Source organism: Lepisma saccharinum, chromosome 19, assembly GCF_977018435.1.
Source record: "Lepisma saccharinum chromosome 19, izLepSacc3.1, whole genome shotgun sequence".
Taxonomy (NCBI): domain Eukaryota; kingdom Metazoa; phylum Arthropoda; class Insecta; order Zygentoma; family Lepismatidae; genus Lepisma; species Lepisma saccharinum.
This window is the reverse complement of record NC_139247.1, coordinates 55367907-55384576: the sequence shown is the minus strand read 5'-3', so window position 1 is coordinate 55384576 and position 16670 is coordinate 55367907. Positions and strand designations below refer to the sequence as shown.

Sequence of the window (16670 nt, the reverse complement as noted above, 5' to 3'; positions counted from 1 at the left end):
TCCCTGTCCTGGTCACTTTGTCGTACTGTCATTCGTAGGGTGGTGGTGGAGGAGGGACGGGAGGGTTGAAAAATCCGGTTTTACAAAACATGAACTTCGATTTCTGATTGAGGACTTAACTCAGGCTTGGTCTTTATCAAGTCTTTGTTTATGTATTGTTTACATGATAAACTAGTTCTTATCTCCTGGTTTAGGAGTGATTGCCTTTAATGATATCAGCTCTGTTCTCAATTACAGCTAATTCACTGTGTTCAATGTGTTAGTATGCTCGAAATACATTTCTAAAACGTCAAGCGTATTTTGGAAAGTTATGCAGGTTCCCAACTCCACTATCTTCAAAATTGTAGAGCGATTTCACTCTGTCACAACAAAGATCTATACAGGGTGAGGCAAGAGTCTTGTGCAGACAAACATATACATGATTGATACGCAATTGTTACAGTTACAGTGCATTTTCAATGCGTGCACCATCTACTTGTACGCGGTTCCGTAAGACGTAAGAGTGGGGTGATCCGTTCATTGTGATGGCCCAGGCTCTTAATTTTCGTGGCCTTTAGGTGTCTCTGCAAGTCAATATCCATGGTTGCTAGGTCAAGCGACAGCGTTGGCCATTCGATGTAACCTAACTTTTGCCTCACCCTATATTTTCACTCAACAGCTTTACATTTTCTTCAGTTATCGGTGTTAAACAATTGGTGATTTTACATTCCTTAACTCCGTAAGGTCCTCTTATACATGATAATGCACTATAACCCGAATGTTTTATTTGCCAAATTTAACTCAAGTGATGCTGAACCAGAAGTATAAATTTCGTTCCCTAAGCTCCAAAAATATAAGGCATTGAACAACACATTTCGAACGCTATATACACCACGAAATCGATACATGGGACTCGTTCTAGGGCGGTGATTCAACTATAGTCTTCCCAATGATGCAATTACCCTTGGAAAATTCAATAATTAGTACATATTAATAAAACAACGGATGTAATTAGAATGTTTTTTCTTTGTTTCTCCTAGGTAACAAATATGAAGTGACAATTGAATTCTTGCTAGTTTCTGTTCATAATGTTTATTAATTTATTTTATACAAAAAGAGCCAATGAGATATTAGGGTTTGGAAATTACTAATTTTGCGGTGCAGACCAACTCTATTACAGAAATAGATTGGATATTGTTTATATTAATTGTATTTCCATATAGATGGCACTGCATATAGTGATATAAGTTATTTGCAGGCTGCAGAGACGTTTTGGCAATTGCAACTCATTTTAGTTGGCATTTAATGTATATAAATACATACTTCTCAATAAAGAGGAAGATTCTGAAAAATAAGTTTCAGACTATGCGCGTTGTTTATAAGGAAGGCATGTCTTGTCTAACAGTAATTCTCAGCAATGTACAAAAATGAACATCCGAGTACTTCCATCAGTCATCCCTAGCATCATGGTCAACCAATACAAAATGTCCTGGAAGAGTGTCGCTTGGGAAGAAAGACAGAAATCCAATTCTGTCGAGTATGTGGTTGTTGTTGCAAGTTCTTTGCTAATCAATTAAAAACTGATGACCCAGAACAGTGAGTGAATTCGTATATTCTCGCAAAAAATGGATACTTTCTTTAAGAGTGCGTGTGTATGGGAATTTATCAGTAGTTCAAAACAAGACTTCAAATATCAATTTTTAGTTTAAGTGAACTCAAGAGGGCAATTTACTCACTGGTGGTCAAAATGTTTCATAGTTTGGTGTAAAGTTCCCAACACAATTGATCATGAAATGTTATCCAATTGTAGTTTTCTTACAGGCTTGTTGTTAGGGTGTATCCTAATGTGTTATGATAATTATATATTGTGATTTTTCATTTGTTTTCTTTCAGGTGACAAATACGAGTCAGTATTGGTCGATAGCACCTACAAAGTTTACATGATGCTGAAGATCAGAAACATCACCAAACACGATTTTGGATCCTATAAATGCGTTGCCAAAAATTCCCTCGGTGAGACTGATGGAGTTATTAAACTAGACGGTAAGTGGGTTATATAAAGTTACTCCGTTTCCTTTCTACCAATAGCTGATTGCAATTCTACTTTTTACTTTTTCGTACCAGGCTCAGTTCTCATGTTGTTAATATTCAAGTTGTATGATAGACCAGTCGTTATTTTAAAACAATAATAATTTTCGTTCGAATTTGTTACTTCTCCGTGTGATAGAATGTTGGATCATTATGATTCAAGGATTAAATATTTAAACTATTATGTTTGGACGTCATTTCTAGTATATGTAACAATTATGTAATTTGGCAAAGTGGTTATAGACCAGTGTCCCACCCGGTAGCGTATTTACAAACCCTAAATTGCAGCAGAACCAGATGTATATAACGCTCTCTTATTGGCTGTGCGCACCGGAAGTGTTTACGTTCCTGGTCCGTCATTCCTTGTTTGACTGTTTGACAGGATAAACATGGAAAGATCAGACTCGTGATTATTTAGGAATAATATTTGTAATCAAATAGTCGAAATTATGCTAAGAAATATATATTTGAATAAAAAAAACTGTTAAGAATTGAATCGTTTTCAAGTGATAAAAATCAATATGAAGCCATCGAAAATAATAATGTTGGTATGTCTCAAAGCGCTTGTAACATAATTATATGAAGTGATTACTGTATTAGAGGAGAAATTTTATATCTTGGAACTTGGAATGTACTAAATAAGAAATCCATTCACTTCAAGAAGAGTTCTGATTTCCTCTCTTTCAAAGCATTAATTTTAAAAATGTGCTAGGAAATTAACCTCAGTTTGAGGGGGTTTCTTATATTGTTGGGATGGATGTCTGAAATCTACTGTCACTTTCAACCCTGCCATCTAGCGTTACCTTGAAGGAATACTGCACTAACTTCCCGAATGACAGCCAATCAGAAGCCACATATTGCTGGAGGTTCTGCAGCACTATAGGGTTTGTGGTACTATTATCGTATGAGGGAAACACCTACGAATCATATATTTCGGACTTCTTTACATTGCTAACGTGTTATTTTCGAATGTGGAACATTTCCTAAAGTGAAATAATGCATATCAATGTCTATTTCTTAGATTTACGAGTACTTACTGTTACTTGTTGTTTCCAATCTGTAACACATTATGGCCGTGATAGCGTACTGGTTTAGGGGGCGTTCTGAGAGTGTTTTGTCGATTTATGCAGTGTTGCAACCTCGTTCACCGGAAAATATCTACTTTCGTGGCCGGATTTGAAATTATGCTAATACGTCGCAAACCATTGACGTTAGCCTCACAAACCATTGACGTTAGCCCCACAAACCATTGACGTTAGCCCCAAAAACCATTCACGTTAGCCACCAAAACCATTCACGTTAGCCCCAAAAACCATTTTCCGTAAGGTTAGGTTAGGTTAAGTTAGGTTAGGCAAGCATAGTTAAAAAAAAAATTAAAAATACTCGACACGTCATGTTCTAGTGAAAACACGGTGAGGCTCAAACACTGGCTACGGGGTTGCATCATCTTTACACACGGAACATTGCACTCTCGTGCAGAAAGCAAATGGCGGGAGCAGAAACAGCGTGTCGGACAGAGATTTTCGCAGAAAACAACACGCATTCACATTAAAATGGATCAAATCTACATTCAGGAACTTCCACAACGCTAAAGAAAATGATTTCCGTAAGTACTTTCTCCTGTAAATTTGAAGGAATCCGTTTCCCTCATACGATAATGTTACCGGGTTTGTAAATACGCCACCCGGTACCGAACCGCCAAAGGTTCCCCAGAAGTATCCTACTTGTAGACCGAGCTGGCAACCACTTGGAAAGATGGCCTTTCGTTCGTAGTTTACCAGCGATAAGAGGAAATTCTCTCTCTCCAATGTTGGTGAGGATTCAAAGCCGCTGAGGGGACTGTCACCCTTGGAGCCTCCAAATTTGAATTAGAATCTTGGGGCCGTTCTCGAGTTAGGACCGAAAGGATTACTTCGACGACGTATACGAACTAAGTGTTAAAATTTTCTCTAAGAGCTTAGGGAACATGTGTATTTGCGACATGCACACTCACTTCATATCTTCTTACATCACCTCCTGATGGCGTAGTATTAATATCTTCGCCTTCTAAAGAAGGGGTTCGATACACGGAGAAGGGATATAGTGGTTTGTATTCTCCTCTAACCCCTCAAGTCGGAACGATGTACTCGTGTACGTTCGAGGAATTATGTGTTAATGGCGGTTCGACGTATACGCGTACGTTCGATGAATGATTGACGCCAAACTACTGTCAGATGCCATCTATTGGCGCTAGACATAAACTGTTTTTAGCAGTTGACCAGAAAGGTGTTTGTCTACAGGGGAATAAGAACATCAATTGCACAACGTTGTTTTTGTCAGTCAAAGATCGACAATGGCTGGCTTTTCCCAACTGGTAAGCGCTGCGGAAGAATACCACAAAAAGGACAAATTGTAAATTTTCGACAATGGCACTCTCATACAAATGTATTTTTTCAAGTTATTCTTAGTGAAAAATATTGGTTTTCGTCATTATGAAGCGTTAGTGTTATAAAAACTGTGTTAATAGCGAAAATGTTACTGAATTTCAAATACTGCAGTCATGAACACAATGCATCTACAATGTACTGCAAAATTGCAAAATGCATGAATCGAAAAACTTCACACCGATCAAGATATCTGAACACGTCGGTTTTTAAAAATATACAAATTTATTTGAAATAAACAGAAATCGTTATATCTGAGCGATTTAAATGCTGCTTGAAGTTCAGCAGGCAGGAGATTTAAATCCCGGGCAGAGGGGTTGTTGAACAGTAGCTCCAGTTGCGATTAGCCTTCATGTGCATAAAGTGGACTTCAAAATATTCTCTTGCATAATATTCCTCCACACAAGCACCTCTTGTCCTGGAACTCTGCACTATCCGGCGAGTTCATATTTCAATGGACATCCAGCGACTTGGCTAAGGAGATCCCCTCTGTCAGGAAAATGGATGACTTTGGAATCTTCGCCAGTTACGGAATCCGATCTCCCCCGTCCCCCTTTTCGAGACGGCCGCTTTTTAGCTAGCGGTAAACCCTTCTTGATGTTCCAGGAGGCCGAAATAGAAAAGCCACGGACAATCCTCTAATCTTGGCGATGAAAACTATGATAAGTCTTTATATTTTTCTTTCGGGAAAAGAGAGGGAAAATCCCCACGAAAACCGGACTCTCTTCAGCCACTTGCTACAAACTTGCCGCAAACTTGCTGCAGGTGAATTAATATCCTGTGGAAGTATCAGAAACGGTTCCAAAACAAGAAGTTTTCTTTTCGTATGACACTTTAATTACAATAAGTTCAAGAACTGAAGGAAAAGTTTCTTCCCCGCATTAGGATCATGGTCTGTATGATTGATGGACCACACGAAGAATGCTGAGAGAAGAGATTCTCTGTTTATAAAAGGGTTTGGGGGGACGGAAATGAAAGACAAGGGGGAAAACCTGACTGATGAACCCCTGATTCTCTTTCACCAAGCAAGAGAATTGTATTACTTCCCTACGCACTTATTTCTATCCTGTCCAGGATCTCCGTTCCCTGATGGATGTTAACTTAATAAAGAGAAACACTTCCCTTTTCTTATGTTTACACCGTATTAAACGACGAAAGGAAATGTACTGTCCGAACACTTCTTGAAGGTCAATATCATTTTATATCGAGTGACGATTTTGCTACTGAAGTTTCCTTGCGTGGGTTCCCTTCTCTATTATTTTTGTATTTTTTTCTATTTGTGAGAACATCCAATCTATACATCACACTAAAATTCCTATATCTCCCAACTTGCAATGTGCCTACGAGTTCGAGTAACCAATTAGAGATCTCCATCAAGTCAATGATGAACCTTCGTTTCAACAACTTGTGAATATACTTTCCATTTACGGCTGTTGAGAGAGTTCAAAGAAAATAGGGTCTTCTTTAAAATGTAAATGTTATTTTAATTTACAAAAACTCGATTTTTTATAAAACAATATGCAAGTTGACGAATGCAATCATAATTAGTAAAATTTTAACGTTTGCTAGATAAAACGGCAGAATTGTTAGGAAGATATGTGATCGTTTAAAGGAGCATGCATTTTTTCCTGTTTATATCAGAAACTCTACTCCTCAACCACATTACCCAGTTTCAATTGAAGGAGCGTTGATCATTATCAAAATAAAAGATCCTGTAGAGGAAACTTTGGTTTGATCGATTTATTTTATTTCGCTTCTTGTGCCACTTTTGGCTAATTTGTGAAGATGGGGATGAGTGATGACATGACGAAATTGATGAATGGACACTCACAACCATCCATGCCCACGCCGGGGTTTGAACCCGGGACCCCTGGCGTCGTGGTGTGATATACTAAGCACTCCGCCACAGTGAGAGGAAACTTTGGTTTAGATTCCTTGAATCAAATACGATTCCCGTCACTGATTACGCCTACAATTACAAGCAACACAACTAGAATATATTTTGCTAGATACAAGGTTCGCCCATAAAAAATCGAACTTTTTTTTAGGAAAGAAAACAAGTAATTACCTTCAAATGACTTTATCACCTTCAAAATAATCACCAGAGGAAGTAATAGACCAGCGTTTCAACAGGTCTTGGAAACACTGTTGATAGTCATTGACAATATGTGTTCGCAAGATACGCGTAACATTTAATTTAATGTCCGCGACGTCGTCAAATCTTACCCCTTTCATAGCCATCTTAAGCTTGGGAATAAGGAAAAATGAGCAGGCGATAAGTCCGAAGAATTTGGAGGGTGATTGATCACTGTCACTGAATGCTTAGCAAGGTATTGTTGTACAGACAATGCAGTATGAGGCCGAGCATTATCGTGTAACAGAAACCATTGGCCAGAATCACAGAGGTCCTTCGTAACCCACTTCATCCCGTTTAAGAGTCGAGCAAGCACTTCCTTGTAATACCACTGATTGATTGTTTAGTTTTCAGGGACAAATTCATGGTGGATCAGTCCTTGGGAACCAAAAAATGCGATCAGCAGCACCTTTATCTTCGATTTCGACATCCGTGCTTTTTTATTTACGGGCGAGAACTGTCCTTTCCACTGCGCACTCTGTCTTTTTGTTTCGGGGTCATATTGTAAACACCAGGTTTCATCTCACCATACACTGCCCGTATCATCTGTAACGTTTCGGTAAACGATTTACCCAATTTGTAAAAAAACTTTATGCTGTAACGTTGTTCCATCTTGGTGTGTGTATTTTGTACTCCGCCTTCACACGACCTGCATCTGACGCACGCTTGCCCCCATACTGACTGCCTGTAGCAGGTTGAAACATGCGCCGACGGGAGGTTTAGATATAGCTCTTTGCAGTGTTGCCAGAATACGGTACCATTGTATTTGTTTTGGTTCCTTTTATTTTGACAGTTCGGTTTCTTTATGGGCGGACTTTGTAGTTTCAAAGCTAACCCGTGAACTATACTCTGTCTCAGGAATCAGTGGAACAAGGCCGCGCATAACGGTAGAGAATGGAATAAAGCGAGTTTGCGGAGCTGCACTCACTTCCATCTAACGAGTTCATTCGTCGAGTTCTCTCGAGTCGCTACTTGCGCAGAAACTTTTTTTCGCTCGTCCTAGAGAAGTTGAAGTTGCTACCTGTGAGCGCTAGATGGAAATACCGGTTCATTTTTATATTACTGTATAATTTTTCAAACAAGATAGACCATAACAAGTATTTGCACTACACATTAATATAAAATCATTGCGATAAGAAAAAACTAATGTGTTGAAAGTCAATGTAAAGGTTACAACGCAACAATTATGTATATTTTTATTACAATTTAGTTATTTAGTTATTATAGCTTAGATTTTATTTATCACAATCTTAATTAAACCATGGACGAAGGATAATCCAATTATATTCGCGAAGTCTATTGTACATTACATATACTGTGAGAAAATTAAAAATAAAGCAAAGGAATTTTATTTTTAAAATTAAAATCTGTGTCTTGTTCGGCGGTGAAATGGCCAATGTTATACAGGGTGTGTCATAAGTAATAGCGCAAACTGACACAGGTGAAGTACACGATAATAGAAGCAAAAAAGTCTCAATAAACATGGGTCTGCAAACGAGCCGTTTTCGAGATAACGAATGTGTGATTACAAGCCGCCACTGACTTCATTGTTTTGTAAACGTCGTCCTAGTTGGTAAAATGCTAATAATATGTGCGAATGTGTGATTATAAGCCGTCATTGATTGCATTTTGTAAACACCGAGTGCTTTACTTCTTGCGCGGTCCTATGTTTGCTCTTTGTTTACAAAACAGAACATTTCCGAGAGGTGGCGTTGTATGGATACAATCAGCACACAGTCTAATCGTACTGTGGGAGTCACGTCAGTTGTGCTGGACTGCGAAGTGAAAATGGAACCTTTCAGCAATCAAGAGTATGCGGATATGCATTTTGTGTATGGTTTGGCTAACGGCAATGCACGGGAGGCTGCACGCGTGTACCAATAAAAATACCGTGCTTGAAGGCACCCCGAGAGTAGCACATTTACTAGGGTACATACGAGGAGAATTTCTGCACAAGTGCCAGTAAGCCGCAGTAGTGTATGGAGAATTTTACATCGCAATTCACTCTACCCTTACCAAGGATGTTCCCATTGATCCACGTCAGACGATGTGGTACATGCATGATGGAGCACCGGCACATTTCGATGCTGCTGTGAGACGACATCAAACACGCAGATATCATCAAAGATAGATAAGTCGAGGCGGGTCTGTACCATGGCCTCCAAGGTCACCGGATATAAATCCTTTTGATTTTTGTGTCTGGGGTCACCTCAAAAGCGTAGTGTACAACACTGCCGTTGACACGGTTGAATAACTGAAACAGAGAATTGTACATGCTTGTGACCAATTCCGAAATGATCCGCCGGTGTTCGAACGAATGCGAAACTCAATGCGGAATCGTGTACAGTATTGCATCCAGATGGAAGGACGACACTTTCAACACCTCCTTTAACAGGTACGAGTGTACAGTAATTGTAACGTAGAACATACTAAAGTATTGCTGGCTGTATTCCTTGTTATAGTAAGTAGATTTTTCAATAAAAGCAACGAGATCTTCTGATTTTTCATACTGTATTATTGGTATTTTAGCAACTAGGACAACGTTTACAAACACTGAAGTCAGTGACGGCTTGTACCCACACATTCACACACATTGTTAGCATTTAACAACTAGGACGACGTTTACAAACAATGAAGTCAGTGGCGGCTTGTAATCACACATTCGCGATCATCTCGAAAACGGCTCGTTTGCAGACCCGTGTTTACTGAGAATATTTTGCTTCTATTATCGTGTACATTCACCTGTGTCAGTTTGCGCTATTACTTATGAGACACCCTGTATATGAGTGTACTCCCAAATTAAAAACTTTTTTTGAGCCACTGCACGCATCCGCACACATAGTGCATTTCGGATGGCTCCCAACTTGCAATCAAGGGATCATGGGTTCGATGTTCGGTGGAGGCACATTGCATAGTAGTACGGATAAAACGTTAAGCTGTAGGTTCAGTACTAATTAACCTATCTGATATAAAGTGGACTGAACAAAAATAACTATTTATATGTACACACATTTTCTTGTTAAAAATTTATCGGCTGCCATTTAAAACATAATAGCTGAAATATATTTTGACTTGAATTGTGAAAAACACTTATTTGAAATCGTGTAGAAGCAAGCATCTCATATTTCCTACGTAGGTTAAAAAGTAGAGTACTTAATCAATATCCTGTAAGGTAGGATACATTCCGCCCCTTTAAAATAGGAAAACAGTGTACAATTCTTATTACAGTAGAATCCCGATTTTACGTTCCCGCATTTCATTTGCACAATTATATTTCAATCTTCATGGTTCTAACAGAGCCAAATGCTATAAAATTGTCCCCGATTTTGCAATTTTCCGTATTTTACGTTTTTTTCCACGTTGGTTCCCTTAAAAGCATACAGTTGAGGTTCGAATGTATTAATAGTTTTAAAGTTATATGCTAAAACGACTATACTACCCAACTGTGGACTTACAATATAGGGTTACTATAAATGATTCATTCGATTTCAAAACATGCATTTTCCTAAGTATTGCACATACAAATATGAATGATACATGAATATAACTGCAAACTCACCAAGTTTTCCTCACATTCTACAAATGTTCTTTGTGTGTCGATCTGGCCACACGACACACTTCCAAGCGGTGGTCGATCTCCACCCATATATTTGGTAGCATTCCCTTGTTAATGGTACATGGTGGTTCTTTTGTGTGCTCTCTTCTGAAGGCACGCTGCACTAAAATAACAGATGATCATCTCGCATATTCCAACATACAAAAACTTCACTTGTCGCCATTTTGTACAGAGAACGCCCTCATGCTGCCAACGGGTGTGTCACGATGCAAACGTGGCGACTTTACAGTTATATTCATGTCTGATTCATATCTGTATGTGCAATACTTTGGAAATGACAGTGTTTTGAAATCCAATGAATCATTTATAGTAGCCCTGTATATACCGGGCGTCCCAGAAGTCTTTCCCTGATTACAAACTTTATTCATATCTGCTATATGCAATGTAGAGATGTGAAAGTGGTGCCAAAATGTTGGAAAAATAACCACGTTTATTTGTTGCAGGTATCAGTAATGTGTGCGCTAGTGTAGAAGTGTCAGTGCCAAGGAATCCGGAATTAATGCTCTTGACATCTTTCCACACAATGTTTCTTGGACTTGACAGGATTTGGGAATGAAGATAAATTTCATTTTTTTAAATACGAACTTATTGATGGCAGATATTCTAGACGGAAGAATTCTGTACATTTGAAAGTTCCTCTGCACTGTTATTGGTGACCGGGTCTCGTGATACCAGAGGACATGCTGAGCTTTTTTTTGATTTCTGAACATTTCCGTTTTTCTGGGCACTGAGACTGCTACACTACAGACACGTTACTCAAACCTGCAACAAGAAAACTTGGTTAGTTTTCCAACATTTTGGCACAACTTTCACATCTCTACATTGCATATAGCGGATATGAATAAAGTTTGTAATCAGGGAAAGACTTCTGGGACACCCTACCCTGTATTACTTGTACTTGTATCTTGAAATACTGTGATAACTGATTTTGTTTGTTTCATTTCAGAAATACCAGCGCCATCTACAACATCAACAACTACGACTACAACCACACCAGCGACATCACCAATCTCCGGTAGGAAAAGAGGTACGAAAAACACTATCGAAGTATTTTGTTTCACGTATATATTAAAAACAAAACTTTACTATTAAAAGTTTTCTTATTTAAAAAGTGTCCAAATTTAAGTTTACAATTTAAACGAGACATTTGATGTTATTTTTTACGTCAGTGTATCTTAGTTATATCAGGAAATTGCAAAACTTGGCAAAATAGTTAAAGCACTGCAAAAATGCTATGTAAATTGTATACATCCTTCCAATATATATAAAGCCCCAATCCCACCACTCACTGATATGAATGTTCTCCATGACGGAAGCCCCGGCGGCCAAAAATGCCCGATTACGACCCCTCATGAAATCGTCCCAAAGACCGAGAAAATTAAGAAATCACTTAATTGGCCCTTTTTTAAGTGTGAAAATGCCCTTTTTTCACATCCTCAGCAACCGTTTCCTTCAATTCTTAATTGTCAAGCTACATTACATTTCTCACAGATCACACCCAGATGAATAAACTCCTGCTTTTGAAAAGGTGACTGAAACAAGAGTGACATCTACGTAAGAGGAAGATTCAATCCAGATACAATTACGCATATATTGTTATACTCAGTGTGAAATATCTACATCGTGCTTGTTTTAACTAAATGTTTAGGGGTATAATAACAAACAATTCTTTAGAGCTTGCTGTGCTTGTTGTTGTCCATGGAAACGAACGTTGCTAGGGAACTTAAAGAAATTTTATTTTCAACGGAAAAACTACTGTAAGGTAATTATGCTAGACTTTTCGAATTTTAAAACATAAGCATCAGAATTTATTACAGAGGAGAGGTAGGACTTTGATGGGAAAAGACGGAAAACAATTATTTTTCAATTACGTTTACAAATGTGAAAATGATGAAAGACGTAAATATTGCTTCTTCAATTTAGTGTCGCTATTGGATTCGTTTATACAAGAAATCTAACTATCTTGAAACTGTTATTGCTTACTTACTTTATTATTAAAAGAATTAGCAATAATATTTTGAATATGTATTCCATATTAGAGCTCGTACACATGTAAAGTTACGTTCAAAACTTTCCAAATAAGCGAAGCACGTCGGCAAGCGTACAACGTCGATAGTACGCGAGTCATAGAATGTAGCGTTTGATTTTTAGCAAAACTTGTCATTTTTTCCTCACAAATATAACTACGTGCTATTACTATTAAGGCAATTGTAAATACTGAATGGCCGACGTAAACCAAACATTTGGGGTGGCGACATCCGTAAAGTAACGGAGAAGTATTGGAATTCAACGGTCACACGTGCGTCCTACGCGCTAACAACCCCTCGCACAGACGGGCGGGGAAGATAGCTGTACCAATGTTTTCTGAGTGTGATCCCGTATTATTTATGCCTGGTCATAAATCGTGTCGAGCCGGATAGAGGTCAGAAGTCACGATGCTTGCATTATTTCGATTTTTTCCCTCTCTGCCTGCTCTCCCGGACTTTACTTGTTGTGTCCCATGATTCACGATAGCAGACAAGAAAAAGGCGAAAGCTGGTGGAAAATATCCTGGTCTACTATTTCGCCACGTTGCCTGTGAAGGCTTGTATAATTGAATCAGTAAGGGATGAAATATGGTGGACGAAATATTAACTTTTTCTCCCCTCGAATTTCGAAATCAAGGTTAAACTTAACGATGGCAATAATAATGAAGCGAATGAAAGATAAATATTACTTTTATCCCAGAACTGAAGTTGAGATGGATTGTATGGAACTGCACAGCACCAATCTCCAAGGGGCATCTATTGGTTATCCACAATGACAAGATCAAATCCATGGATATTATGGATATCTATTAAACGCCCATTGGATACCTAGTTGTGTATGTTCACTGGATATCCAGTGGACATCTAGCTGAGGATATCCATTCGATATCTAGCTTCGGATATCCATTCAATATCTAGAGTTGTGGACGTCCATTGAATATCCAGAGTTGTAGATGTACATCGGGTATCCAGATGTGAGTCTCCATTGGATATCCAGATGTGGATGTCCATTAGATATCTGGATTTGGATATCCATAACTTCATCACCAATATTCAAAGACATATAAGTATTAGGTGTCCATTAGAAATTTGTGTGCTGCCTGGGAAATAGCCACTTTCGTCACATACAGCCAACAGCAAATATTTATATAATAGGAGCTGAATTTACTGAAGAAAGGCAGAGGATGATATCCTGCTTCAGTGCTAGCACAGTTCGATTCCTTAATACAATATATGATGCAACAAATTCCTTGTTAACTTGGCCTCTGATTATATTCTTTGTCGCTATCCGGATCCGCATCATACTCTTATTTGTTCCTCGAGCTTTGTTACTTTGCATTGAAATTTGGTAATCTGAACCTACCATCATTGACTTGGAAGTCATTGTCCTAAGGGAAATATCACTCGAAAGTGACAACGGACACATGTGACTTGAGTACGAACCAATGAACAGCTACGTATCGCACCGTAGAGGCAATGAAGGCCGCAGCACAAGCCTACATTAAATTGATGAAATCCTCACATGACACGTGTCGCTTGAGTGTGAAATCTCCCATGTTGAGGTCCTCGTTTTCATGCAGCGGCGATTAAAATGTGGTTAACAGCAGAAATTTGTGTTGAGAACTGATTTGATAATCATCCCTCCTTATGTATTCTATCTTTTCTACCGCCTCCACTCATCCAACCTCTTTTTTCCTTTTCCTATGCATCTCTCTCTGTGTCTGCCTTGTATGTATGTGTGTTCTTTGCCTTTCATCTAACAATTCTGTAAGATTTCAATGAAATGTCCTTTAGGTATGTTCGGAACATCTAATTTGTACACACTAGTTGTAAATACTGTGTTCTTTCTGGGAGCCCTAATCGAATTCTGTAAGTAAAAGAATGCTAAAGGCAAGTCATAAGCACGCAGAAAGCAAAGCACAAGAAATTAAATCCTCATCTATCCTATCTTTGTTCCACTACTTGAAACTCATATCAGTACAGAGCAGATTTGAAAAAATCCAAGGTAAACAGCTTGGCAGGTTGGAAACGAGGAAAGTCTAGATTGGAAAGACCAAGGTATGAAATTACAAGATACCAGTTCGGGACTCATCTACATCTAAGTACGCGTACTTTATATGCCTCTTGCTACCACTTTCATTTACAGCACAATGTGGTACCAAAGGACCCAATGCTCACTATATAGCCATACGTTTCACTACTCAACTGGTCATGCTTTAAAGAATTTTCCTTTGAGAAAGGGTGGGGGGGGAGACGAAGAGAGAGAAAAAATTGTCTCAGGACTCTTATGGCCAGACAACTATGATTAGCCAGGTGTGGTCAAACTCCTAACCATCGGTTCGAATGCCCAAAGGCACCATAAATCAAGAAATCTGCTGTGTGGATCTATATTTTTGTAACCAAAGATTTATTTGCAGCCATTTTTATCTGCAGAATTTAAAGAATCATCTCAAGCCCATCAATTTCTCATAACCATTCCCTCAGGACGGGAAGATTTGTAGCAAAGGGAGGGAAAAGCATTAATTGCAATGTTGATCTCCATTCTTGGTTACCTACGTATACAATCAAACACGCAGGTGTCGCCGCATGTTGATTGATTGATTGATTTGGTTTATTTTAGTTGGCTTTACTTCACCTTTTGTCTAATCGCGACGACGAAGATGAGTGATGATATTGATGAAGATACACTGACAAAGAACACCAACACCCGGGTCTGCAACCCGGCTCACAATATGTTACTTTTGCCGTTGTTTGTGGGAAGTTGCCATTACGCATACAGGAAACGAGGAACATCTAATGTTTGTCTTTGTACGTTCGTTATGTGTATCCAAAAGCATATCTGTTATGTTTATCCAAAATTTGATATCCAATGGACATCCAAAACGGGATATCCTATGGACATGCAAAACTGAATATCCGATGGACATTCAAAACTTGATATGCAATGTACACCTACTACGACAATCAACTTTTCTTGGTAATGTTTAGCATGGGATGACCTCAAAACAGCATTACACGATACAACCACCAAACTTTAATACACACTTGCCAATCGAATTACTTCTTAAAGTCAATCATCTCAGAAAGATTTCTCGCTATAATGCCGAGCATGAAATGGGGTTAAGAAACAAGTGTATGGGTGGTGAAATATTCATGATTTCAAATGGGAGTGGGGTGTGTCTGCTCATGATTTTGTTTCCATAGGCTACTATCGCATTTAATATGTTGCCCATGGGCAGTGGGAAGCATAGATCTGCAATACACGGTTGTATGTGTACAGGATAGAAACTGTTTCTTTATGAAGGCTCGAAACGAGAAACAAACGAACAAAACATTGCTACGAAAAGTTATTTAGAATTTAGAATTTAGAATTTCTTTATTATTCTTTAGAATTTCTTTATTCATGGGCGAAATTCAGCCTGTGGCTGCTCTACCACTTAACCCGCAAAATCTACTACAATAAAACTGACAAAATACAATTACTACTATAACATACGGATTCCATTACATTTTCACTTCTAAATATTTCAGTAATTAACACACTAAAAAGATAAAAAAAAAAAAACAATTTCTCTCATTCATACACATCAAAATGTTCATCTTGGGTTCGAATCTGCTCATTTTTTGTTTTGATTTGATTTCAACGTAAGCATGCTGAATCTAGTCATGTGTACTGATGATTTGTCCTTGCTCATGTAGAAGTACTTTTGTTACTGCCCTTTTAAAGCTGTTATATGTCGCACACGAGGTAACATCTGGTGGCAGCGCATTCCAACAATATGCAGAAGCAGCTTTGAAGGATGACAGGAATATGGATTTTGAGAATCTGTCCAGATTAAGTTTCTTAGAGTGTCGAGTCGTGTAGTTGTGTATGTCGTGTCTAAATTGGAGTCTGTCGTATAAGTATGTGGGTGTTTTTGTTTGCAGAATTTTGAATATTGTGCAGGCCAGATGAAGTTTTCTGCGTCGTGTCATATTCAGCCAATTAACGTCATTTAAGTAAGGCAGTATGTGATCCCTTCGTTTCAAGCTAAATGCAAAACGTATACATGAATTCTGTACTTCTTGTGCAATTTTAGCATTCTTTTTTGTTAAATTAACACCGTAAACAACGTCACAGTAATCGAAAATTGGAAGAACTAGAGCTTGCATAAGGCGCAATTTAACATCAGTCGAAAGTAAGTGCGATGATTTATAGAGTGATCTAAGTATACCATAAGCTTTTGAACTCTGAGACGTTACGTGGTTTTGCCAGTCAAGTTTCTCATTAAATATCACACCTAAGTTCTTAACAGTTGTGCAGTGTGGGACCCTCTCATCATTAATATTAATTGATAACCCATTTATTTGAATTTTATTTAAGGCAGCGCTAGAACCAATTAATGTAAAGCAGCATTTAGAGG

General features: G+C 38.4%; 1 protein-coding gene across 1 annotated transcript in view; it reads left to right on the top strand.

The window, feature by feature from the left end:
- LOC146003029 (opioid-binding protein/cell adhesion molecule homolog) overlaps positions 1–11332 on the top strand; it is a 640597-nt gene extending 629265 nt beyond the window's left edge. The window contains exons 8-9 of the mRNA XM_083141192.1: positions 1873–2022; positions 11187–11332. Coding sequence (XP_082997318.1) covers positions 1873–2022; positions 11187–11332 — 296 coding nt within the window. The remainder of the gene's footprint in view (positions 1–1872; positions 2023–11186) is intronic.
- The last annotated feature ends 5338 nt before the right edge of the window (positions 11333–16670 follow it).